This window comes from Diospyros lotus, chromosome 14 (genome assembly GCF_014633365.1).
Source record: "Diospyros lotus cultivar Yz01 chromosome 14, ASM1463336v1, whole genome shotgun sequence".
Taxonomy (NCBI): domain Eukaryota; kingdom Viridiplantae; phylum Streptophyta; class Magnoliopsida; order Ericales; family Ebenaceae; genus Diospyros; species Diospyros lotus.
The window spans coordinates 34,475,031-34,502,320 of record NC_068351.1 but is presented as its reverse complement, the minus strand read 5'-3'; the positions used below and the strand labels follow the sequence as shown (position 1 = coordinate 34,502,320).

Below are 27,290 nucleotides of genomic sequence, written 5' to 3'. Positions count from 1 at the left end.
GGCTGCCCCAAAGCTTTGACAAGAAAACAGATCGATTATCAGACTCGTGCCAATAGTTCAATGCTCAACAAAAACCTAAGAGAGAGGGGTAGAGGTAAAACTTCGTTACAGGTTTCATAATCCCTACAAGCAAAATGATACTTGTTTACCAGAGCAAACAGAAACCGGAAACCACTGAACACTCGAATGCAATGAGCCACTTTAACATTTTTACACTAGTTTGTAAGCAAACAGTTCAAATTTTAACCTCCCTACTCAGATCTCGTAGTTGTGGGCACTAAGTGATTTTGACATGGGAGTTTTGAGGGCTGGATTCGTATCTGCAAACACAGTCGTATATGTTTCCTTTAATCAACTTCTCTGCCAGCCTTTGATTCTTCACCATTGCAAGCTGCATAAGGAATTGTTCTTGTTATACAAAGAATTGAAAGAACAACCTAAAGGATCCCTACCTTTAAGCACTCTAAAGCTGCCAAGAGGTTAACATCTAGAAGATGGTTATCTCATCTTTGGCTAACGGCTCAGAAGAGTGAAGCCTTTTATACTCTACTTATAAAGGGAAGGAAGGCTGTTCAGATGATGAACGTCGACACACTATTGGTTTTATGGTCAGATGGTCTCGTTGGGACCAATTTCATTACAAAATTTGTGCGAATAAACAACATAAGTGATTGCCTTCTAGTTTTGCATTTCCAAAAAAATCTTACCTTCAAAGCATCACATTTAAACTGAGCATTGAAATTGGTATGCAGGGATCGACCCATCCCCTCCAAGATGACCTGCAAAAAAAATCCAAAGGCATATGATCACCAAACCTAGGCCACATGCATTGACTTGTTTAAAGGTGAGAAACCTAGCAAACCCCAATGAAAAAGCAAAAAGGGAAAATAACTGAAATTACTTAAAAACAAAAGAAAGCATACAATATTAGAAGAAAAAAATTGCATCTTAATTACCAAATCAGCATCTTTTGCAACTGCAGCTAGCTCTGAGCTGACCTGCCTCAAGTCTATGCATGGACTTCCACAACCATTCTCAACAACCATCAAAGGAACTGAAGGGGAAGTTTCTCTGGAAGCATCCTGGATGTTAATCATTGCATCAACCAATAGGCCTCCTGCTTCAGCAGCCCTACGAAGAATGTCACAATGCTGTGGACCAGAGGAAATAGTTTCTTATGTTAACGAGTGAACATACCTCCAGAGTTATGTAGGGAAATCAAAGCCACAATAATTCAAGTAGAACACGAAATACCCAAAATATTGTTGGGCACACAATGTTTACACCTTAATTACCTAGGATCCTGATATAGGCCAAAAAATTGTTCACTGGCTAATCCCAATTTTTTTCATTGTCTTGGTGCAACATGGCATAAATTCCCACATGGCAAAAAATATCAATGGGACCACCCACCAGCTAAGAGATTGCTAAAATTGCTAAACATCTAAATACAATCCAACTTCCTTCATCCTTTTGGTGCAACATGTGGATGTGACACAAATTCCCACATGTCAAACAGAGTAATGTTCATCCACCAGCTAGTTAAGAGACTAAAATAGCTAAATGTCTGCCATACAACATGCGAAGAAGAAACAGAATGACAACACCTTATGCTATTTTCGGATAGAGGTTTTCTTCTTAGAGTACAAAAACAACAACAACAACAACATATCCAGACTTTATCCCACTATGTGGGATCGGCTACATGAATTCTAGACTTCCATGTATTCTCTTCTTAGAGTACAACATACTAAATTCATATCAGCATTCAAAGTTTGGAAATAACTGTGTAATGTCCGTGCATAAATTCCAACAGATACCTTGGCAGCCTCAGCAACAATATCAGGAAGTTCCATTGCAGTGACATCATTTAGGGCAGGAAGTGAATTTGCAACCAGAACCACCTGCAAGAAAGATCCTCTTTATTCTAGGAAGGCATTGAGAGACAGTTGTTAAAAAATGTTTAACCTTTTCATATTTCTATTTTGCTGTTTAGACCTACGATTTTTTTTCATTTCAGGCTTATATTACATGGAGCAGCCAGAAGTGATGTAATATATTCCAAATGTATCAAGTAAAAACAAAATGCCTAACATGTAGGGTACAACATAAAGTGCAATGCCAGACAGATTTTAGTGAGACAATTCTTGAGAGTAAAAATAATAATATAAAAGATAAAGTTAACCCTCTATTTACAAGTTTAAATTTTTAGAAAGATTGTGGTTAACAAGTTAACAACGATGACATCATTCACTTGAATAGCAAAGTATGCAATCCACTGCAGTCCAACCAATACCATTTAAAAGTTCTGCCATTCACAGTGCATCAACATGTTTGCATGTCTAATCTGCTTCTTCATCTCCCCCATAAACAAATGGAGTGAAATAGAGGCTCTAACACATGCAACTTCACATCTTCAAAATCACTCTCTCTCAATTACCATGAAAAACTCATTAAACTTGGATTTCACAAATAGCTTAGAACAAGAAATTTCAGAACCATTTGTTTAGGATTGCAGCAAAAGACTTACTTCAGTTCCCCGGATGAGAAGTTCCCTCGCCAGTGGAAGCATTCCCAAGACAACATCAGCACCTGAGTTGTCCACGAAGAGTAAGGCTCTTTTATGTGGACAAGGTTTCTTGCCTCCAGATCCTAGCATCCTCTCTTTAAAATGGTCAAAATCATCCACCTGAAACAAGAAGGGACCTTGTAATTTTCCATTATGGTATATATTTGCTTTTCTAGAATTTTCTTTTCAGTTATACCCGCCAAGGTCTTTGCATCTTTCTCCGACTCATTCTGTATATTTCAATAATTGTTCCTTCATGATAGAGATCAACACAGGCACGGGATCCCCAATCAAATATGTTTGCAGCAAGGACACCTTCAATTAGCGTAAGTAGCCTTGTCTCCTGCACATGAAGGGATGTTGTAGACAATTAGTATGGGTATCAGAAGAGTACTGGAGTGAAAAAGAATGATGGAAAGCTAAGTAACACAAGAAAAAACAAGGGACAAGGACATGACACAGACATCCCAGCAGGGAAGTTTTGAAAATAATTAGGACACATCACAACAGAACCATGTTAAATAATAACTGATATATTTTGGACATATGTATAGAAATAGCTTATATTCTACATAATAGAAAATAAATATGAACAAAAAGTCTTAATAGATATTTTAGAAAATCTTTTTTTTAATGTTTTAGAATTTAAGATTCTTAAATTCAAAAGTTTGAGGGAGGACCAAAAATTTTACGTTCTTTATTTCATAATTGATATTTAGCTAATACCATTAAGCTCATAATTTGTTGAACCAATTGACAAAATCTTGGACATTAGGGTCCCCAAGTGTATGAAGTGTTGGGTTACTCTAAATATTTGACATGCATTTGGAATTGCAAGGTACGTGTTCAATATAGGAGTGCTCACGCTTCTTAGGTGCAAAGCATTAAGACATCTGCAACATATTACTCTTTATTTCAGCAATCAGTCTCTTGAATGTTAACAAAACTTTCATCTCAGATGTTAATGCCTTTTCACACTTACAGTTTCAGTAGTTTTTCACACAGGGAGAGAGAGAGAGAGAGAGAGAGAGAGACATGAATTTGATTAGATTAAAGGATAGTAATGCTATCTCAATATGCATGAATTCCATATCAGTAGAACATATGCTTTTGTTCTTCGAATTTTGAGGAAAGCAAATGACAAACTTGAAAAATATAGATACCTCATCCATGCTATCAAGCTCCACGAGCAGGTCAGGCAGAACAGCAAGTGATGCCTCATTTTCCCTGTCACATGCCACACAAGAAGTGGAAATAAAAGTAAATGAATGTTAACATATCAAGGCACATGCCTGACACAAGTCATATATGGTTAAGAAACAATTATCTTGAGGCATGGATACCTTTGTTTTATGCTTCTATAGGCATCAACAAACTGGAACTCCCTCAAGCACTCTTCCCTTAGTTCCAAAAGGTAGGCCAACCCCAACTTTCCATATGCAGCAGGCTCCTCCATCAGCCTATTTCACAGGAGTTTGTAATTGCACTAAGTGAATAGCTCAATTTCAGAGTAGTCAAAAACTAGTTTTTCAAACTTCAATCAGCAGTAGCAACAGAGTGTCTCTCATAGTGCAAAACAACCAAGAGCTTTTTAACTGACATTCAGTAATACAACAGACAGTTTCACAAGTATTTAAGCAAAAAGACTGGTTTAAATTGCAGGCATAGATTTCTCAAGGATTTTCTTAGAAGTCCACAAAACAACAAAACCTACAGCCATGGTTAACCTTCTACTTGAGGATTTCTTGAGTTAACAGACAGTATGCAATGCATGCAGGCAGACATAGAAAGATGTCAAATGCTTTGATTGAATTAAATTTACCATGTACACATCAAATAAGATGTCAGTAATCTTGCTTGCTTAGAAGGGTGAATAATTAAGACCACTGATCAACCCAACCAAGAGACACACCTATTTCTTATGCTGTTAGAAAATGATGTAAGATTTCATAAATACTGAACAAGAAAGAGAAATAAAATAGACAAAAAAAAAAAAAAAAGTATGCTGTAAATACATTTGTTAAATGAACAAATTTAGAATCGGCACTGATGCCTCAAAGTGGATGTTGAAGGGTTAAAAGAATAAAATGGACAGCTCCCTTTCTTTTTGTGTGTGTGTGGGGAGGTGTTCAATTTTGGCTCTCCTTTTCCTGAGACTAGCAGATTACAGTGAAGCAAGACATCAAATCTAATCAAGAACAAATATTCAAAAAGCACACATACAACCGGAAGATCATTTGACTGCTGCAACAACTAGTGGATTTAACAAACACCAACATCACAATTGCAACAGAGATGGCAATGCCAGGAAACTTGACTGCTGGCACTAGCACATATAAACCCCAAACCTGAGCATTTGTAAACCAAAGTAATATGACCCAATGACCCCAATTCAAAGTTTCTTATTCTCACAGCTTTGGAACTCCAAGTATGATGCATACCATCCTTGTTACATCATGAAATAATACAATTGTTTGCCAGTATTGGATACCTTGCCAAGTGGGCAGAAAATGCACGAGAAAATGCATCACCCCGCCTTTTAGCATCATCTGTTCCGCCTTCACTAGCTACAGCCTATACAATTACATCGAGCTCCCACGTTATTGTCAAGGGTCTTTAACTACTCAAATAATAGTATGGAAATTTAAAAAAAAAAGAAAGAAAAAGAAGGGACAAAAGCTCTAGCAGATGGAGGATTTGACTTCATGACATTAGGTTGTCTGCCACTTGTTTTCTCTTTCCCATATATTTGTCACTTTCAATTTTATCAGTATCCTCAGCTTGATCACTGAGAGGTAGTTAGCAAAGAGAAGAAAACTAGAGGCCTTAACATTTTTGGGTTCTTAGATTTGGTTCCAAATTCAAATAACTTCTTCATGCACTCACTTCCACTATAGAGCTTTGATAAATTGTATTTTAAAATTTCATCCATCAATTTATTTTATGAAAACTTGTTGGTTCCACTGGAGTTGAGCCATACAACTGCAAGTGGCTACAGAAACACCTTTCATTTGTTAGAAACCAATATGTAAGACTTTTTTCCTGATTCATGGCAAGACAAAGAAAGCTATTACAGTGGAATATTCTGAACAAACTTAATGTCTAAAGATTCCATGATGGCAGTGTAGGAAAATTCTGGTTCACTTAATTAAAATCAGATAGTTCCTTCATCCAAAACCTTAATCAAAGAACAGTAGCTGATGTGGATCCTCAATGTTCATTTGTCAGGACTTAATTTAAGAGAAAGAAGGATGAGGAGGGAGGGAGGTCATGCAAGTGCCAGGAGAAATATTTGGTGTTTACCGTATCAACAAGGTCTGGCAAATGCTCCGATAGCACAGTGAACCAATACCTACAATGGCATCATTGCATGATCAATACAAGCACATAAATATTATATTGCACTGTCAAACAATCATGGTTGGAGACAAATATCATTAAAACAATAAGCAAGTTAACATAGACTTACTCCAGTTCACCGTGATCAGAAAGATCTACAGTGTTGGGCTCATATCTGTAAGAAAATCAAAGACATTAAGCTTAAACATGGTGAGGTCAATATCATAATTTAGTTTTGTACAAATTCAATGGTTTTTAAAGGAATAGCCAATATGTGAAAACTCAAGTATTTTGCACCCTTGAGTAAATGAAGTCTACAGTGGAAAGCATAAAACATAATAATAATAGACAAAAAAAGGAAGTCTACTTGAGCTCAAGAGAAAAGGAACTACTATCTGGAAGAGAAAGGAACTTTATAGGAAAATTTGGGTCCATTTAGTTATCGTTCCAAAAACTATTTTACCCTTAAAGGGGAACTGGTTTCAGAAACTGTTTTAGAGAATTATTCTCAAAATACCCTAATTTCAAGAAATAAGAAGCAGTTGTTCCATTTTTCAAAGATCATTACCATTTGAAAATAAAAACTATATAAAAAAAAGTTATTTTCAAAATTTATAGAATTTTCAGTTATTAAGCCAGAAAAAAAAAGAACAAAATGAAAAAACGTATAAATCATAATCAAACAAACCCTTTAATACAACGTATTGCCCTAGTGCAAAAGTAATAAGACAAAAATCAGGGCAATAACATAATACAAGATTAACAGAATGGAAAAATCTATAAATAGTACAATGAAGTTATCTACATAAGCCATTACTATGGATACTAATTCAAAAAACAACACCCCCCCCCCCCCCCCCTTTTAATCTTTTTGGTTAAGGAAAACTCAATCTACCTAACCATTGGATCAAGCATTGAAGAAAAACTTATAGAGCCCAAGAGTATACAATGACATTATAAGAGTTTGCTTACATTTTTGGGTCATCCAACAATGGAAACACCTCCAAAGTGGGTACAAGATGAAGTACACCAACATTTAGGTTACTTGCATCAGATCGCAAACTATCTCCCTTTGATAATGGAACTTCAAAGCCACCAAGGCCAGTGGTTCCTGATGAGGCCATTGGAACAGGAGCAGTAATCTCAATTCCCTTCTGAACAAACTTCTCCATCCATGATATCTGTAATTTGATCACAAGGTTCCTTAAGATTATTCACAAGAAAATATCCCAAGATGGAGACATACCGCTTGCAAAAACAAAGGATGCCAGTTCCTAGGTATAAATATACAAACACAGATTATGTCAATAATTTTTTTTCCTATGGAACATGAAGCTTCAAGCATAAAAAGAATTGAAAAATACAGGAGGTATTGACCAGGAAAAGTATAGGCATCTTATATCTACCCAAGATCTCGTTAGTTACATGGATCTTTCTCAATAACACCCCATGTAAATTTGACGTTATGCAATGAAATAAGATATGGCATGGCACTATTTACCTAACAAGCCATCCATATTCAGTATCTATCACCAGAAAATAACTTAGATTCAAATGTATTATGCCCACAATCGCAAACATTTGTAACCCCAACAATGACATTGATGCATTTACTAAAGACTAGGCACCAAAAATCATAACATATGTAGAAAATTGAACTGCCTTGATAATGGAAAAAGGTCAGGAAAATAAATTGTCATACCAGCAAAAAGAAAATCGATTGACTAATTTCTCATGAATGGGCTTTTCCAAAATTGCATTATCCAACTTTAGGGTCCTTTTCATCACTAATCAATTAGTTCCATCATTTTCATCTATTATGCGTTAGTCCCCATTATCCCAGTTTTAGTGAATATATGCCAGTATGGTTGCTTTAAGAACATAACCCTAAAGAATGTATTCTTATTTGGAAAGTGAACTTTTTAAAGTTACAATGATAACGAAAGATATATTCCAGAGAATTATCAATATAAAACTAGAGGGGTGGCCCATGCTACAGAAGTGCAAAAAAATAAAAAAATTTAAATGAAAGTTCATTGGGTGGTATTTAACATTTACAATTTACTTTTTAATTTTTTTTAGGCAAAATCTAAACAAAATGATCCTTGGTGTAGTGGTGAAGTTTTTGAGAAATTAATTATTATTTAGGGGTCATGAGTTCAAATCTTGTTAACGTAGTTAATTTTTTTTAAGCATGATACATAAAGAGTATTTTAGGAAAATACTTTATTGACAGGGCTTCAAAACACCAAAACATGCTGTTTGCTTATATAATAGCGTAGATTACATTCTTTTGCTTTCATTTCTGGGAATATAGTCCTACAAGTTGATAAAATTGATACTTGCAACAGGCAAAAAAGTCAAGTGGAATCTGATAAAAGCTGAGTTTTTGCTGGTATCCTTCTTTCCTTTTCTTTATCATCTATCATTTTTCTTTTCACTTTCCACGTTGAAAAGACCTATATGTGTGTGCATGGGTCATAAACAGAATACAAGGCAAAAATAACCTACCAGAGCAACATTTTATATCTCAAACAGAAAGCATCTTGTTGATAAACTATAAAGTTTAAGAATATTTGCATTAGGAAGTAAAAAAGTAATGAAAATTTACATGCAAGTTTTCCCAAAAACAACATTAAGCTTCTTGTCAATTCAGGAAAAAAAATCTGCATGCATATATTGATACATATATGTAAGGGCCTTATAGAAGACAACACCAGAGATAGAAATGATTGTGAGCTAGAATTTATGTAGCCAACCCCACATGGTGGGATTAAGGCTTGATATGTTGTTGTATATTGGTAAAAATATGATCTTTTATTTGGCATAACTTTCTTATAAACAAGTTCTTGAAGGTGAATAATACAATGACTACATGTTGAGGGAAGGGAAAAAATAATTTCTCGAGCTCCCGTTCTAATTCTATTTTAACCAAACATGATAAAATCACACAAGTGTAAATTTTATACCCAATGCTCACATGAGTTTTACAAGAGTAGCCATACATTCTGCACCCGGTGTCAAATAAGGTAACCCCCCCGGCCCCCTTCTCTGACTTCAGTAAAAAAGATCATCAAGAAAAACAGAAATTGAAAATGGAAGTAATTTGCAACTGGATAAAATAACTTGCTTAAAACATCAAATTTGAAGAATCAGCAAAGAAATATTAAATCACGTTCATATATTTGCATAGCATTCCACTGTTAGTTTGGTGATTTATCCAACTGTTTCAATTTCATTTTCCAAACAGAATGAAACTCAATACAAACTTATAGAATTAATATATACTAGATTACAAGGTCAAGCAATTGCATCTGACAAACTACTGAATGAAAAATTTGCTATGGTTCTGACCCAATCATGTCCAAGACAAGTTGAACCAGATTATGAGTCCAGCTGGAAATTCCCAACCATTGCTCATTCACTGATTATTCATTCAGGATTGACTCAATAGTCAACACAAAGGCAAACTCCTAATAATATTTATCCTAATAAACATTGAAATTGAAACAAGAAGTACAAATATTGCAAACCAGACTTGTCCAGGTCATTCAATCCCAAACCTCATGTAAATAACAGTTGTCACACAAATACTTAAGAAGCAAGGGTACAAATATGGAAACAGTAGGGTATGTAAGAAAAATTCCTTTCTAATACCTTTTTGTTAGCCGTATCTATGAAAAATAACATACCATGAAATAAAAATCCTAATTCAACATTGAAGATAGAGAAATTCACAAGGTCAAAAAAGATTGCATTAAATTTAAAAACCAATCAACATCTAGACCCATTAAAATAAAAGGAAAGAAAATTTAGTATCCCGTCTTCCAACTTTCACCTAGACCCAATTTGAACCAAGTCATTGCCAGATGCTTGTTTAGCACATATTTTGACATGTCCCTACAAGTGTATGTGCTAGATATGTGTTGAATACAGGTACGATACTGATTTGAGTGTCCATGTTTCATAGACAAAAACCAATTACCTTAGTTCAGCACCAGGTGCAAACTAGTTCTGTTTTAAACTGTAAATACCCAAAATTTTAGCAAAAGATAATTATGGAAATATCAAAGAAAAAAATATTTACAGATAGATCTCTAAGATAATAATAAATACAAAAATAATAAAACATAAATCAGTCTTCATTCAGAGTTTGGATACAAACCAATTCCTCAATTGAAGAGAGACTTGATAAACAAATAAAAACAAAGAGATAAGATATCCTTCTCCCCACAGATGCATCCCTATAGGAGAGGGATACTTCAACATAACCAAATACTTTCAGGATTTGTATCAGTGCCTATAAAAGAATTTAAAAGAGGAGAAGGAGATCACGCAATGATGTAGCATAACACGTAGAGAGTGACAGAGGGTGCTTGTAGAGAAAGGGAAGGGAAGTCGCCTACCTGAGGAAGAACTAGTTGTTGATGAACTCCAATTTAAGGTAAGACTCTGTTGTCTACTTCTTCAATTTCTTTTTAATAGTTCATTCATTAAGTAGTAACCACGGAAGAAAAACCAGACTGACCACTGTCCTCAATGGAACTAGAAAAGCACTCGTCTCTTGTATGTCTATTTCAGTGAGCATTAAGGTGATCGAAACGGTGATCGAAACCTTTGTTTCAATCAATTGAAAAATCAACAGATTGAAGAGGAAGCCACAACCTAAGAGTACAAACCTAAATGCATGATTCAATCCCTAATTTGTAAAAACTAAAACTCAATCACTCTGATAGAAAGACCCAACAAAAACCTTTGATCTTGTCACTGCTGAACATGGTGTGATCAGATTTCATGCCTTGGCCGACCCCCACTTTGAAATAATTAGGACTTTTAAGTCCTAGTTATTGAATAATTCTAAGACCCAGAGAAAGAACTTTTACCCAACTGCACAAATTGAAAATCAATTTGCTGGGGTTGTGTTTGTGGACCCAGTTCGGATACTGCAAATAAGACTTTGGACTTTAAGTTGAAGCCAATGTTGACCATATTGTGAAGTCTACCCAATTGAAACTCTAAACCATTGAAAAGGCAAACATCTTAGGTAGTTACTTTTTCTTGAATAGAGTTGGAAAATTGGGCTTCAAATTGGGGCCTGACCCAACCCAAAAAAGTAGAACCATTTTCAAATTAAAAGTCTAATTTAGCCTACACTAATTAAAAATTAACTAATTTAAAATTTAACATGAGTATATGTATAAATTCATCACCATAATTATAGCAAATAGAAATAGACAAATATTGGGGCATTGAGGATTTGATAAAGGAATTTCAATTCGATAAATTGATTGTGTTACTTCTATTTTTAGGCTCTTCTAATATACGTGATTCACATTCAACATAGCTAGTCAATTGGGCACGACTGCTATGACTAGACAAGTTATATTGTGGCATAGTTTTTAATTGTTTTTTTATTGATTGCAATAAAGTGAATAATTTTTTTTTTCGGAGTACATTAGTTGAAATTTTCAACACGTAAAATAAAATGTTGTCTTTTCAAAATCTTTGAATCACTTATGAAAATTTATTTGTCCTAAAATTATAGAGCTCAGAATGTCGAGACAAGCCCTTTATTATGCTTTTTGTCATGTTCATTGGCTATGTGATATTGCAATAGATATGATTGCATAATGTTTTGGATTATTTGTTATGATAGAATTATCAATACTGTCAATTGATGCTTGGACTTTTGCATGTAATAAATGTTTAAGAGAATTTTTTACAGAATGGCAATAGAAGTTAGTCTTGGTGTAGCTTGATCTGACCCCAGCTAGCAGGGGTGTTGCGAACCTATTTGTCAGCCAACACATGTGGATCGACTATTTACTTTGGCACAAGGGTGGCCAATGACAAAAATGTTATATGGATTCATTCCACTAAGTGTACTCCCATGAAGTTAAGAGAAAAGAATTTTATTGAAAAAAGAAAGATATTCTGGAAATAGAATCTTATTATTTTAAAAGGAACAATAAATTTTTCTAGCATGATTCCAAAAGAAAAGTTTTCTTGTACAAAAACTCGCGCATGTTGCTTGTCCCAATTCCGTCATGGTATATGATGCATATTCACTGTGTGTTGATTCATTCGTGTTATGTGTTTTTTTCCAGATTACAGTTCAGCTTTAGAACCGATGCATTACAGTTTGAGCAGCTCAGTTCAGTTTAATTAGTCTAGTCATTTTGTTTGGTAGGCCCCACATCTGCTCTTGTGGGCATTAGTTATTTTCTCAGTTTTTTGATATCCTCAGTAGTTTTCTCTGACTATTACAAGCAAGGTTGTTCAGAAATTGGTTTAGTTTATTATTATTGTTGTTATTGTCATGATATAATACAAACAGGAGCTTGCTTTTGACCTTGTAGGCCTATGGTTAATTAAGGGTTAAGAATCAGTCATGGACCCCCTTTTACGTCATAGCATAAACAAACAATGTCAGTCCCAAACTTCTGTAACAATATGGCAACATACTTGCCTTTTCATTCAGATTAGCCAATGCAGGACCATGGATCTTTCCTCCAGTGTATGGTGCACCCATTGGAAACCTTTCCACCAGTTGGTGAACCATCAAGTCATCCAATCCATGCTTTTCATAGCTCATGAAAGCACCTAAAGCTCCCAAAAACCCTTCATGCCTCAAAAACATAGCTTGTGTCTCTCCCTTCGACCTGAACATAAGTTCAACATGAATTCACTATCTAAATCATAGAGACAAAGAGAAACAGTTAAGGCTCCAAACATTAGTAATTACCAGAAATTAACTGCAAACGAGATAGTGTCCATTGTATAAGCATGGCCCCTTATAAAGAAGCCTCCAAAAAATATTCGTTTAAGCCCAAAACGTAGTGCATTTAAATAAGATACCTACAAAAGGAAAAACTATCATCAGAGGCATCATCTAATAACTTTCAAGCAGTAGGTAGCATAATAATGGGACTTTCTGGTTCTCCTTTTGGCACCAGGGTTATGAATGACAAGCATAAGATGGAATTACCAACAAAAAAAAAAATTGTTATCTGGAAAGTGTCGGGTTACAGGCCATCTGAGAAATCTACAAGATTTTCATTTATTTTGGCTATTCTCTTATTTCTTAAAATCATGTGAAGTTTATGGTCTGATACCCAATTTCATTACATTTATCAATATTCCATTATTTTGTAAGTTGAGTTGCTATTTTCTAAAAAAAGCAAAGCTTAATCTTTTTTACTAGCAGTTGATTTTTCCATTGAATACATCCTTTACAATTCACATATAATGGTAGCAGACATTGAATTTAAAAATCCTCCCAGTGTCTTGCATTTACTGAGGAACAATTTTGACCATTCACCCAACCCATGGTTTCATGCAACTCACCTGTCCAATATTGTATGAAATCATTCGCAATAGGGACAGAGAAATATCTTCAGGTCTGTAGTCTTCAAGATCCTTCTTTTCAAAAATGGCTTTACCAAAACTAGAAGCAATTGTTGAAGCAGAGAGACCAATCTGTTGATAATTTGTAAGAGAAGAGGGTTCTCAGTCACTCTATTAAATGAAAGGAACAAACATGAAGCAAATTTCACCTTTTAGATATGGAGGTGGTGATAAACACATAGAAATCACAAATAAAGTAAATGTAGCATCATCATTCTAATGACCCACAGTACACATTTTAAAGATGTCATGCAAAGCTAGAATTTTACAAGAAGATATACCTTTGAGTAATCCATACCACCATAGATGTCACCAACAAGCATGTCTATGGTTCTGTTATCTCCCCGTTGACTCAGCTCCAGCAACTCATCAAAACTGAAACAAAAAATAGCTTCGACACCTTCATAAGATTCTGCATTAAGGAGGAAATTGAAGAGCAACAAAATGATCAGAGGAAAAACACCACCTCTTGCATTGTGTTAGAAGTTTTCCCAAACCCCAATAGGTACCGCCTCCAACATTGGTTCCACTGACTCGTTCAAACTTCCCATCCCCATCAACCTATCACAGTGTCCATATTTTAGTAAATACCCAGATTAAAATTGCCTTGTATTCTCAAAATCAAATAAGGTAATACCTTGATCATGCTGACACCAGATCCAATATTGACAAGAAGGTAAGGAAATAATTCACTCTGGTCAATCTGTATGAACTCCTTTTGACCCTCCATGTGCGTGAAAGCTTCATGACGAATTGCCTACTCAAAAGAACCAAACAATATAACATTCTAGGGGAAAAATAGTAACAAATACTGAGGCAATGAAAAATAAACTGCATTTAAGGTAAAAAATTCAAAAAGGATTCCTCACATCAATTTATTTTTTCCAAATACTTACACAGCTCTTAATGGACAGGACACTGCCAACTTATTGTGAGTGGGGTGAAAATTCTTTTCTTTTTTATGCATATGTAAAAATTTGACGTTAATTATAGTTTAACCCCCCTAAACAAATTTTAAAAAAAAAAATAATTGACCTACACATTAGAAAATTGCAAAAAGTAATTAAAAGATTTGGCATTTGGCTCTTTTAGCAAATAAAAATTCAATTGTTAAGTGGCGTATTCATAAATTTGAGATATTAAATTAGGGTAAATTAGTTATAACTTTTGTCCACTTTAAAGACGAATGGGGCTGATATTCAAGATAACCATTTGTCTTCTACTTTTCTCCTCTCTTACATAACACACAAACCCCACTTTCCCTTTTACAAGCACCACTATACCAGGAGAGAGAGAGAGAGTAAAAATATTAAAAAAAAAAAACAGTGTAATGGAGAAGACAAGGAGGAAGAGAGAAGAAATTTAACCTTTTTATGTGATTCTTTTTCTACAATTGAAGTATGTCAATTATTGCTTAATCCTAACTTTAAGTTAGGATTTTTTTAGTTTTATATTTATATTTAGTAATAATCAATTGATTGAGAAACAAAAACAACACCAGGGATTATGTTATTTATGATTTGATTTTCTATTGAATTGGTATTGTTGAAACCGGTTACTAAATTTGGATTGTTTAAGCCTATGTTAATAGTGTTGATAATGAAGCGATTATATAGAATTTCAAAATATGAAAACTTGTCATGAACATTTATAATAGTATATTTTGAACATTTAAAATATTGTTATAAGCATTTTTTCATTATTACTTTATTTTATTTAATAATTATGTTTAATTTTAATTGACCCCACTAGCCTCAAATTCTAGCTCTTCCACTGACAGATGAGGATTTTTTGCATTACAATAGCGATATCTTTCTACTCACTTGTGAGTTAGTAGGATAACACAATATCGTTATCATTATACTTCATGAATCTCCTATAATGAAATTATTAAGCTTATAGGTTTTCAATGGAAACTTGAAGCATAATAAAGATTAATTAATTTACGATGGAACATTCCATCATGATATATACAACCATATGTGTACAAGCGGGGGGCAGGGGGGGAGAGAGATCTAGACATGTCAAAGATTTCAAGCATCTGCTTTCTCAACTTATTTCCCCAATTCTTCAATTTTGTTGATTCAGTTAGGCTTGCTTTTATATGCATCTACAATTTGAATATTGCCAACTAGCAAAGTCTTTACTGGATCCCCACCCCCACATCCACAAACTCTATAGTTATGAATACTTTAGTTCCTTTCATATGTGCATCGGCCAGCAAGAATAAGCCATAGACACTTATCCTTGTATTTTATCTCATAAAGTCCCATATAAGTACGCACCATTTTACCATGAATTGACAAGCAAAATAAAGATACAAAAAAAATATAATTTTTGGACCAAAGAAACAGCACAAGAAACTAGATTGCAACTCCATTTCCAAACCATATCTGCTGATCCTTGTACTTATGTCCCACATAATTATGCATTATTTACCATGAAATGACAAGCAAGGTAAAGATAGAGAGAATATAATTCCAAAGCAACGCAAGAATAAAAACTGGAACTGCATTACCAAACCATATCTGCCAACCCAAATTTATGAAGAACATTAAACAACTAGAGAAAACTAGAACATAGCAATCAGTTCCACTTTGGACAGCATACAGTTTTTTCATTGATACGGTATGTATTCATACCAATGTGTCAGCTCCACTAGTAATTAAGTATTATAAATTTTATCTAACATATAACCATTCATAGAATACAATTTGCAAAATCTGACAGTACTTATATTGTTTCTCATTCAACACCCAAATCAATTCAAAACATATTGTACCACTTGAGTTTATATCCACAAAAGATACCTCAAATTAAAATTATAACATGCTTTACTAATGAGAGAGAACCTACAGAACAGAACACATACTAAGGAAAAAAAACTAAGACAGTATATGTGCATATATGTACATGTGTGGATTTAGTGCGGGCCTCTACATGCATGAAGGAAACAAATAAAGGGAAATTGTTAAAAGTATAAATATATAAATTGAGAACGAAAAAGTGAGAGAGGATGGGCAAAACCAACCCCCGTTTATTTGTGGGCAAAAGAGGAAGTTGCTGGCAAGGATGAAATTGCAGGCATTCTCATTTAGGAAACCTCTCTTTCATTTGTTCAATAACTAGTAGTGAAACAAACAGCAGATATCAAGACGCTGTTTCTCTCTTTCTCTCACTCAATCTTGCATACGACACTTTTAATATAGAGGGTTTTATTGTTCATAAAATATGTATGCATCATATAGAGATACCAAACAGCTAAAAGACCAGGTTTTGCTCTCCACTGCATGCAAAGAGAAACAGTGATTTGCAAGGTGGATGGCCCACTTCTTTTCTGCATTGCTGGTCTATATGTCTTTTGCTTTACTTTGAATTTTGAGTTGTAAATGTGGTGGTAATAATGGAGGGTTTATATGTAGGCATCTTGTGGTCAATATACATGAATAGCAAGAAATTTAGCATTATATGAGTATTTTGACATATTTGGATGACAGACGGTGATATTAAGACCCAAAGCAACCAGATTAGCCAGAAGTCATGTGGTATCATCCAACATTGTTGCCACACAGGCAGAGACAAGGAAAATCATTGAAGATTGACAAAATCCAGTCTTCTGAGTACCATTTTACAACCAAGAAGGTACTTACCAGAATGTATTATCCATTACAATAAGAGAGAAAGTACTATGCGCTAGATGTCCATTACAAAACCAATAAAGAACAAAAAACAAAAAAGGAAGAATAAGAAAAGCATTCATATATTCAAACCCTAACTATACCACAAAAAAAGAATGAGTTATGATGGCACCTTGAGCAAGAAATTTGCACCAGCCACAAGGCAATCCATTTCATCTTCCTTTTCTATACAAACCCCAAGCCTTTCTTTAAAGAGATCTGCAAATTTGTATGCCCCACCACCTGTAGCCTTTTCACAAACATTAAGTAGTTGAAATAAGAACATGCGCCAAGCCCAAAACTTCAATTGCATAAAGGAACTGAGTGCTACACTTGCTTTGTTCTGGATTCAGTTCTGTGGGTGTTTATATAGTGCTCAAATGATGATCAGAAGACAGTGCTATAACTGCAATTCATGTGGAAGTGAAGAACTCAATGTAACAAAAACTATTAAGAAACATCTTTCCTGAAATATTTACGAGAAAGCAAAACAGAGTATGCCCACCATCCAACTTCGTCCTAACTGTGAAAGAAAGAAGAAAATAAACAAGGAACTGATTTGAGGGGCTAAACTAATTATAAGGGCATCCTCAGGTTCCTTCTCAATCATAATAGTGAGAATTTAAACCAAGTTGATTGAATTCTCACACCAGTTCTATTCCCAATTGAAATGGAAATAGTTCAACCAGCAAAAAGTAAGAATAAAGGCAATGTCTACTGTTACATGCAGAGGTCCTTGTACACTGGACAAGCATTTTACCAAATGGACTTGTTCACGTCAAGCAGAGAACTTTAGGAAAGGTAAAACTCTGCAAAACTAGCATTTCTCGTTGATGCAAAATATCAGCAAAACCAATCAAATGGCCACCTAAAACAAAAGTTACTCCTCTTTGTAGCCAGTCAGGTTTAAATTATTAAGCCTATTTTTGGTGATTTATATCATAAATAATTTAAAGTTGCCTGCATGGCCAGGACTTGTTTAGATTGTCTGAAGGGGGGGGGGGGGGAACTTTGGTATAACAATTCATATAAAATGAACTTTACAGTCAGAAAATTAGGACAGAAACAAGCTTGTAAGCAGATTTCTCGATAAATCAATCTTGAGAAAATGTTTGTTTCATATAAGCAAGCATAATTTGAGAGAGAATAATTGATTGAATTAGTCCTCCTATAAAATCAGTTGAAACATAAGAAATACTAACTTAACCAGAATGGTCACCTAAATCAGCCCAAATAATCTGATGTGTATTAGCTGTTATTTATCTCAAATATTTGATGTAGCCTTTGCCTCTACTCAAAAATGGGCTTCCAGTGTCATCCACAAATGGCCCAAGGAAAGAATAACTCCTTCCAGTTTTTCTTACTTAATATTTTTTTTTTCCCAAAAGAACTCAATGAATTATTTTTAATCATCGAAGATACCATCTCCATGTTCTTTATACAACTCAGTTTAAGAAACATACTGCAGGATTATTGCCTGTAAATGATAATGGAAGACAAAAGTTACCTTAATTACTGCATTTTCATTGTTTGGGGCCCCAGAATTCCAAAGGTGTGCATCCATCCCTATCCATCACATGGTGAAAATAGAAATAAATGCACCAAGTAAAAGTTTGTCTTTATATCAACAACTATCAACTGTTCAAAATTTAACTAAAGTTGCTGAAAGCTATGACTGTGATGTGAAGTTATGGTGCACTGTGCTCAATCATGAACAAGGGAAAAGACATATACCACCATAGTGAAGCTGTTTGGAAGAAATAAAATCTAAGCATTCATTAACTTTGGTTGTTTCAAACTTCACAAAATGAAGCCTTCCACCAAGAATTGGGTAGCTCCTCCTATTCCCATTAGAACCACCAAATTTTTCCTGAAGAGACTTCTTTCTCCTGTAATTCATTGATCGGTCCTCGTGTCTTGAAAAATACACCAACTTGATAAGAGATCCTAACAAACCATCAACAACCACTTTTCAATAAAACAAATAAATAAACCAAGCCATCACAAATTTAGATGGCATAAGTGGCTTTCAACATGTAGCAAGACCTAAACATTAGTATAAGTTTAAGATAACAAATCCTAGGTACAAGAGCAAGGTGAAGACTTATGATAGCAGCAACAACAAAGTCGCAATAGAGGAGAACCTCATCTGGGGGTTATCATAAGACTCCAATTTCATAGAATCTGGATTCCAAATTATGTGATTGTTACAAGGCCAAATTGAACAACAACAATTATATCAAACCTTAATCCCACCATTGGCGTCAGTTACATGAACCAATTATTTTTTGTTTACGGCCTTATCTTTTCTTAGGCCCTTATAATTCATGTCACACCTAAGAGTCTCCCATCAAGTTCTTCATATCATTCCTCCACCTCTCTTGTTAAAGACTTATTTCATTCTATCCATTCCCCTCATATTTTGCATATGTTGGTGCTTTGCTACCCAATATTTTGTGCCGTACAACAAAGTTGAAAGTTATAACTAATGAAAAGCCTTGTCCACCACTAGAAGAAAATGTCCTAATCCTTCAGTAATATAGTACTAGAAGCAATTATATATAGAGAATACTATCAAGAAAGCTAAATTTGCAACCAAAAATGAACAAATCAATTGACCCTCCAGCCTCAACTTTTCAAATTGGAAAGAAGACAATCACAGTCCTAGAAAGCATCGACACAATTAACCCACAAGATCAACAGAACCGAACAATGGGAAGAGCTTAATTTCACCTCCAATGTCCAAGGCCAAGTGAGATATATCATCAGACTGATTAGGCAACAGAATTGTTGGGTCCCTCTCCTCAAAATTCCCCTGAATGGCCGCCTTGCTGAGGTCCAGCTGCGGACGAGAACCCGACCGGTGAATCGAATTCCCAACTGCATGAGACATCTCTCTCTCCCCTTCACTCTCTCGCTCTACGATGTCCTTGTTGAACAACTTCTCCTGATTTTCTTCATTTATATCGTCAATCCCGAGGGAGGGGTGGTCCTGTACTAAACCAGCCATTAATCCACTGTCCCCCAACCCCGAACCGTTCGTGTCCAGCCCAACGTCCAGTTTGGTCACTTCACTCGAATCCAGACAAACACCCAAATAGAAAACAAAATCAATTGCATATAATATTACTCACACATAAACTGAAGAATAAGAATGTATTCAAAAACACAAAATTATAATTGGAGAGGAAGAATCCGAAGAAAACCCGAAATGACACCGATAGACTTGGGCTGAATTGAACGAGGTTCGGTGGGGCGAAGTTCGTTGCAACGACCAACTTACCTCCTCCCTCTGCCATTTCCAATCGAGTAATTGAAAGAAAACCCAAAATCAAAAGCGTGAATCAAACAAAAAAACCCACATGTGGAAATCAACTCCTTTAAAACTTATCCAAGTTGCTTACGGTGATTGGGAGGGAGCACCAATGAAATGGAAACTAGCTGGTTTTTGGATTTCGCTTGGAGCAAGAAAACGGAGATGAAAAGCAATCGTCAATCCAGTGGGTATCTGAGAGTGAGAGAGCCGAGCGATCGATCGAAACTTAAAATAAACGGATTTGTAATCAAAAGATAGAAATTACATTGTAATAAATTTTGATTTTTTTTTTTGTTCAAATTTAATTTTTATTTTAATTTATCATTAAAATTTGTTCGTAAAAATTTTCACAAAAATTAACTTAAATTCCTCGATCAAGTAATTTTATGATTTGAACTTTGGTTGAACCCAAAATTCTTCCCACTCCAATGCTACTTTAGCCATCCTTTAGGGCTAAGAGAACTGTACTACTACCATGAGGAGTCTATTATTATTATATTTAAAATTGTCTGACTAATTTTGTGTTATTAAAAGCTCTTGCCTAATATGTTAAGTGGCGACACAACACGAGTATAATTGGTTATTTAGACATGTCGAATGGATTGGGCCCATCATTTAGTTCTCATTTAACAGTGTGTTCCATCCAAAATTGTTAATAAAACAAATTGAGTTTGAAGATAGCTCTTTTACCAAACTAAGAGCTTGAGTCGTTGGTGGAACATGTGTTTTTATTTATCAATATTATTATTTTAATTTTTAAAATAAAAATGATAGATGTTATATGTACTTCTTGCATCATCCCGCATGGGCTAGACTCGGTTCGATGGATCGGCCCAATCACCCGAGGCCAAGAAGGCCCAGACGACCTCGTCAAGGAAAATTCAGCCACCACCAAAATCTAGAACTCGTAAAGCGAGCATCTGGCGAGCTCCCGATAAGCCCCCCAACGAGCTCCCAGCAATCGACTAACGAGCTCCCGAAAATATCCTCCAGATCGCTGGATTATCCAAGTCGCTGGCCTAAAACCTCCTGTTTGAATGAGTGGCAAAGCTACTGAGAAGTCAGAGTTAGGGTTCGTTCACTTTATCTACAATAGCCCATACCCCTCGAAATGAGGATCTCACTCCTGGTTTTATGAAAGCGATAAGGGCTGTTTATCTCCCATTATACACTCATTGTATTTTCTTTATGTTATCCAAATTATAAAAACTCCTCAGTATAAATAAGAATGATATATATCATGAGGGGCAGGGACAAGGAGAATAATCAAATACCGCCATTCTGAAAAGAACAATCAAAGTGCGGTCGTAGAGTATGCATCGTTCTGACCGAATCACGTAAAAATTCTGGTGTTGACTCACGTTTGGAATCTGAGTTCTTTTCTTCTTCTTGGTATTTTGGATTTACTCACCGCGACCCAAAACAAATCACGGTCGGCTGAAATCGAACGTCGACAATAAATAAAATATGTTCATAATGAATGACCACGATACGAGGTGGTTTGCTTGATGGGAAGAACCAAAAAAGTATCAACAACTTTAAGTTATGGCATATTCCAAGTCTCACAACAAAAGACTAGACCAGAAGATTTAAGTAACTAATAAAAATGTATAATTCTCCTAACGTTAAAAGAAGATTATGTACAAATGTCAAGGAAATTTTCATCAGTATCACACCTTCCTTAAGAATTATGTTAGTTATAGTCGTTCAAGGTTAACAGTTATATTGACAATCTTAAAATATTCATCAAAATAATCACTTAAAGTGCATAAGTATACTCATAATTTTTTTTTTCAATAATAATTGCAGGCAACTTTGAAGAATTATTGCAAGCAATTTTATAGGTGTGTTTATAGTTAATGAATTGAAGAGAATTTCGAGACTATATAATGTCTTGATTATTGGTAAAATCAAAATGAGTAAAAAAAAAATTATTCTAAACATAAACTATCTAACAAGAATTACTATATGAATTTTATCTCTCCGATCATTTTATATATACAAATTCACTACCTTATTTTTAACTTTCTAATTATTTATAATCAAATTAAAACATCCAATGATGTTTAAGCATCAACAATGTTAAGCAACCTTTTTATTTATGTAAATTACTTTTAAACCCCATTGTAATTTAAATCATTTGTACAAAGACTCCTTATAGTTTAGAAATGATGTCTATGGTTTATTTTTTTTTCTCTCCAACACTTCCTTTTATCATAGATGATATTAATTAAACCTTAATTGAGTAAAATGATTTAACTATAATTAAGTTAAAATAAATCAAAATAAAAGAATATGGTAATAATATTAATGCCAACAATAAATTGTCAATGACCTCTTCTTATTCTTATCCTTTTCCCCTTCTAATTGGACCGCAAGAGCTAATGGTATGCTCCATCATCATTCTTTTCCTCCATTAAAGACCATCGCTATCGATCCCTACTTTTAACTCTCTATCTCTTTTTAATTTTATCTCTCTTACTCTATTTTTTAGTTCTACCACAACCACCAAAAAATGACCCAAATTGTGAGTTGGACCATTATCTTATCCATTTAGCCACCCTATCTTCCATTTAATTCCTATCTATCATTAATAGGGATGACAAAATAATGTCCCTACAAGATTAATGCCCTTTTAACTAAGGTTTCAAGGTTAGGTAGGGGTAATTCATAATTTCTCTTGTTCAGGACAAGGCAATGGTAGGAATTATGGCCCTTACCTCGATTAGTTTAACCTTGCCATCTGTATCAATATAAACTATTTAAACTATTTTTTCTATGTTACATGATGCATGTACTATGGATATATAAATAGAGTTGAACTGAAACCATAACTCTTATAAAAGATATAAGATTCAAGCTACTTTTGCAGTCATTTGAACCTTCAGAATTTTGATTTTATTTTGAGTAATTTCTCATCTCCGCTTCAATTGTTGTAATTTTTAGTTTGGACATTTGCAATCTTTTGTTTAATAATATAATATTTTTTGTTTATTGTAACTTTTTTTGTCTTAATAATGTTACTTCTTGTTATTCTTAAAAAATTAATATAAAATTATTTTATGAGAGAACAGGGATCCCTACCCCATCTTGTCCCATCTCCAACAAGGGTCATTTTTCCTATCTCACCAAGATATCGGGCAAGGAGTCTCCAAAATCATTTATAAACCATTTAGAATCTCCATAAAAATTACTTTAAAACACGTAAAATTTGAAAGAATTTAACCTTTTCCCTTTATTCAATCTTGAGACCAACATAGACAAGTTGACTTTTATCTACTTTGTTAGCTAAGAACTACTTTATTTAGAAGGGTAGTTTCCTCAAAAAAGCACAATTACGTTGGAGGAGAAAAAGGATAAAAACATCGTTTTAAAGACGATCATTTTGAAACACAGGTGAAGCACAAGTTCAAAAGACACAAGTTCTCAGATAAATCTCTTTTTTTTCTATAAATAAAATAAATAATAAATAAGAAAAAACACATATATCAAGCTTAAAGACATATAAACAAGATAAGTTGAACACAAACAATGAAAGACTACGCAAGAGCGATAATCCCAAGATAAATCCCTCAAAGACATATATCATCAATCAGGGCCCATCTCTGATCTGAACTGACAGCTGACCTAACACAACCTTTTTCTTTTATTTAGTCGTATTTGAGCTTGAGACCAACTGTAATAATGGATCTACGATCCGAGTTTTTATTTATCTATATCACTCTGAATAAAACTTTATTTATATGACAAGAGGGTGGGTAGTTTCCTTAAAAGAGCAAAATTACATCCAAGGAGAAAGGTGATAACATCAGATCTAGATCATACCTAAGGTACAACCTTTACATCACCCAATATGTCAAGATCAAAAGACAGATGCTCTTCCATAGAATTCCCATTTTGCAGCAAAAGAGCATCATCAGTCATCCGCCGCCGCCGCCGCACCGGCAGCGGGCGGACTGCGCTTCGCCTCGTAGTCTTTGACGGCTGCCTTTATGGCATCCTCAGCAAGCATACTGCAGTGCAGTTTAACTGGTGGGAGAGAGAGGTGTTTTGCAATTTCACTGCAATATCATCAAGTGAATCAGCATCCTCTGGTTTAAGGCTTTCAGACGATGAAGTTCTTGAAAAGAAGTATGCAGACTAACTAAGCTTAACAATATAATTAGAGAAAAACAATGTTTTCCATATGTTAAAAATACGGGGCGAGCTAATAAATGCACTCTAAAACAGAGAAATGTGCATCGGCAACCTCAAGTGTACTCGTCAATCCATTTTCAGACGAGTCAAAAAAATAGAACAGGACAGTCATCAGATGGAGAACTAGAATTCATGTGATCAACTGGGAAAAAAGGCTTCGTACATTGTTGTTATAGCCATCACATAATATATATACAAATATGTCATCTTTCATGTCATATAAGCTACAAAATTCGTGTCAGCCATTCAGGAAATTCTCAGAACAATAGTGGGATGGATCAGTGTATAGGATAATAGATGAGAGCTTATTGTCATCAGTATGAAGATGTTATTCAAAATAAATAAAGTTCTCAGACTAGAAAGCAGAGAGCTAAACAGGCAGCACTGACATGAAAATGTTATGAAACCGTGAATGTAGGTGTCAATTATGGTTGATTATATACACACACAAACCAACAGATAGGTTGACAATGCATTAGGGGGTAATTTAAATCACCATTAAATTATTTGACATCTTTGTCAAAAAAAAAAGAATAGGAAAAGCAGCATATGGTCGTATGCGAACTGGCTGCCACTAGAAAAGTGATTTACGTATCAAACCCACAAAAATCCAATAAAAACACCTTAGCAGAGTAATTACAAACTTGGTTCATACACAAGATTGACTAACCAAACAAGTACATCTCTAGACAACCAATTAAATGTGTGCACCATTTGATAGATAGGATCATGGGTTTTACAACAAGAATAGAAATGGAGCTTACGTGTTCTTAATGGATAAGACCTCTTCCATCTGCTTCCCCTTTACCCACTCAGTAGCTGCAAGTTAAAGCACACACCAACAGTTAATAATACTCTAATTACAACTCAAGAATGCCTTGCAGTTTTCCTGATGTCAAGCAGAACTGTCATAGCTGAATTGCTACTTTACAGTTTCAGGAAAAAGAAAAAAAAAACAAAAAAGATGAGGCATTCAGTGCATAGATCTCATTCAGCACTACAAGAATTGTCATTGCTTGTAGAAACTATTGGATTAGACTATCTTGATATCGAGATGAGAGTCAGTGATCATCTCTGCTAGTTTGGAACATTGTGACTGTCAACTTTATGACCGTCAACTTAAAATTTATATATTTTGGAGGCCACACATTTAACAGAGCCAATATCAGAAATGGCAGAAATTTCAGACATTTTAAAGATTATAATTCAAAGAAAGTACCAGTAATGCCAACTATAAAACGTAGAAAAGAACCAGTAGAGAGACAGATGAAAACCAGTTAGTGGGTGAACCCAAAATATACATATTTATTAATTCATGTACACCGGATGAAGTAATCAAAGTTGCATATTCAACCCACAAAAATACATCATCTTCCCCACTGAAAAACCTATAGCAGTGCCAAAAAAAAAGAGTGAAAAAGAAGGGGGCAAAGTTTCTTTTGATAAGTTTCCTAATCAAAAGACCCAACTCAGAACTGCAAAAATCCCTAGTCCCAAGCAACAAAGTTCCCAGCAAAAGTTCTCTCGTCAATCACAACAATATAGAGAAAGCTATAATTCGTGGAGGTTAAGGAAATGAAAATAAAACAACAGATGGTGCCTGTACATAGAATCATTAATAGAAACTAAACAAAAGAGTTCAATTCCTTACACTCACTTTCTCAACCCAGAAACAGACTTGGCTTTAATCATTTACCTCCTCTTATCCTTTCAATTCTGTTGGAAAAATATTTCCAGAAATTGTGTAAAATATGGCTTTGAACATGAATGACTCCATTTTTAAATTGTTATTTATCCTTGCTGAAATTACCACATGCTATTGGCAAATCACTTCCAAATATTAATCAAAAATCACAGAATCTACCGGCAAAAATACTGAAGGTCTTCCTGTAAGAAACTCAGTCTAGAAGAAAAGGGTTTATCTTGGCTTAAAAACAAGCCATCATCATCAAGTGTAATTCATCCTATTGATTAGTATTGGTGAAACAATATTCATAATCAATTGAAAAATAAAAATCTATGCAAGAATAACAATACGACATTATTTTAACCCTTCCTGAGCAAGCTCTAGTGTCGAAACGATGAAATAAAGTTTCAATACCATCTTTGCGTGAAAAAGTTTCATGAGATTAAAGCCAATGAAGATCATAAAACAGTTTCAAATTCAACTAACCGACAGACGACGAAGCGATGGCGGAGCCACATCCAAAGGTCTTGAAGCACGCATCGACGATCTTCCCGCTCTGCTCATCGACCCTGATCTGGAGTTTCATCACGTCGCCGCAGGCTGGGGCGCCGACGAGGCCGGTGCCGACCGTCGGATCGTCCTTCTTGAAGGACCCAACGTTGCGGGGGTGGTTGTAGTGGTCCACAACCCTCTCGTGGTACAGCCGCACCAGCAGCTGCAGCTGCGTCGAAGAGGATCGAGCTTTGGCATGGGTTTGGGCGTTTCGAAACCCTAACCCTAGGAAGTTCTTGGCGGTGGTTCTCAGCATTTTTCCAATGGCTTCGATTGGTCTGAATCCCTTGATCAGGGATGGAAACTTTGGCTTTGATTCGATGATTATATACGTTGCGCGAGATGGGCGAAGGCGGCGGGCAGAGGATGGCGGCGAGCTGACACGTGTCCTTATCTTAACCGACTTGTTGGAGTTGATTTATGGGTAAATTACATTCGAACCCTCATAGTTTGTTTTATTCCATCCAGACCCAAAAGTAATTTAATTAATGAATGGAAGTTAAATTGTTCTTGTTGAAACAACTTTGTCTATCACCTCAAGGATTA

General features: G+C 35.0%; 2 protein-coding genes across 3 annotated transcripts; both read right to left on the bottom strand.

The window, feature by feature from the left end:
• Nucleotides 1-89: 89 nt before the first annotated feature.
• Nucleotides 90-20,557, bottom strand: LOC127789939 (pantothenate kinase 2-like). Of its 2 annotated transcripts, XM_052319051.1 has the most exons (24): nucleotides 20,397-20,557; nucleotides 20,199-20,284; nucleotides 19,726-20,061; nucleotides 18,727-18,939; nucleotides 18,500-18,558; nucleotides 17,126-17,242; nucleotides 13,953-14,072; nucleotides 13,782-13,876; nucleotides 13,597-13,690; nucleotides 13,256-13,387; nucleotides 12,654-12,766; nucleotides 12,378-12,570; nucleotides 6,881-7,089; nucleotides 6,039-6,083; nucleotides 5,873-5,921; nucleotides 5,061-5,143; nucleotides 3,913-4,029; nucleotides 3,733-3,796; nucleotides 2,766-2,912; nucleotides 2,531-2,689; nucleotides 1,821-1,904; nucleotides 957-1,151; nucleotides 708-779; nucleotides 90-391 (listed from the first exon to the last, which is right to left on the bottom strand). In XM_052319051.1, exons 3-24 carry the CDS (start codon nucleotides 20,000-20,002, stop codon nucleotides 278-280), a joined length of 2,751 nt encoding a protein of 916 aa, XP_052175011.1. In that variant the 5' UTR covers nucleotides 20,003-20,061; nucleotides 20,199-20,284; nucleotides 20,397-20,557; the 3' UTR covers nucleotides 90-277. The 2 variants fall into 2 exon arrangements, with proteins under 2 accessions (XP_052175011.1, XP_052175012.1); XM_052319052.1 differs by lacking the exon at nucleotides 20,199-20,284 and having other exon boundaries at nucleotides 20,397-20,550.
• Nucleotides 20,558-23,985: 3,428 nt separating this feature from the next.
• LOC127791240 (iron-sulfur cluster assembly protein 1-like) lies at nucleotides 23,986-27,058 on the bottom strand. Its single transcript, XM_052321101.1, has 3 exons — nucleotides 26,679-27,058; nucleotides 25,270-25,324; nucleotides 23,986-24,369 (listed from the first exon to the last, which is right to left on the bottom strand). The coding sequence occupies exons 1-3, from the start codon at nucleotides 26,998-27,000 to the stop codon at nucleotides 24,225-24,227; spliced, it is 522 nt and encodes a 173-aa protein (XP_052177061.1). The 5' UTR covers nucleotides 27,001-27,058; the 3' UTR covers nucleotides 23,986-24,224.
• Nucleotides 27,059-27,290: the final 232 nt, after the last annotated feature.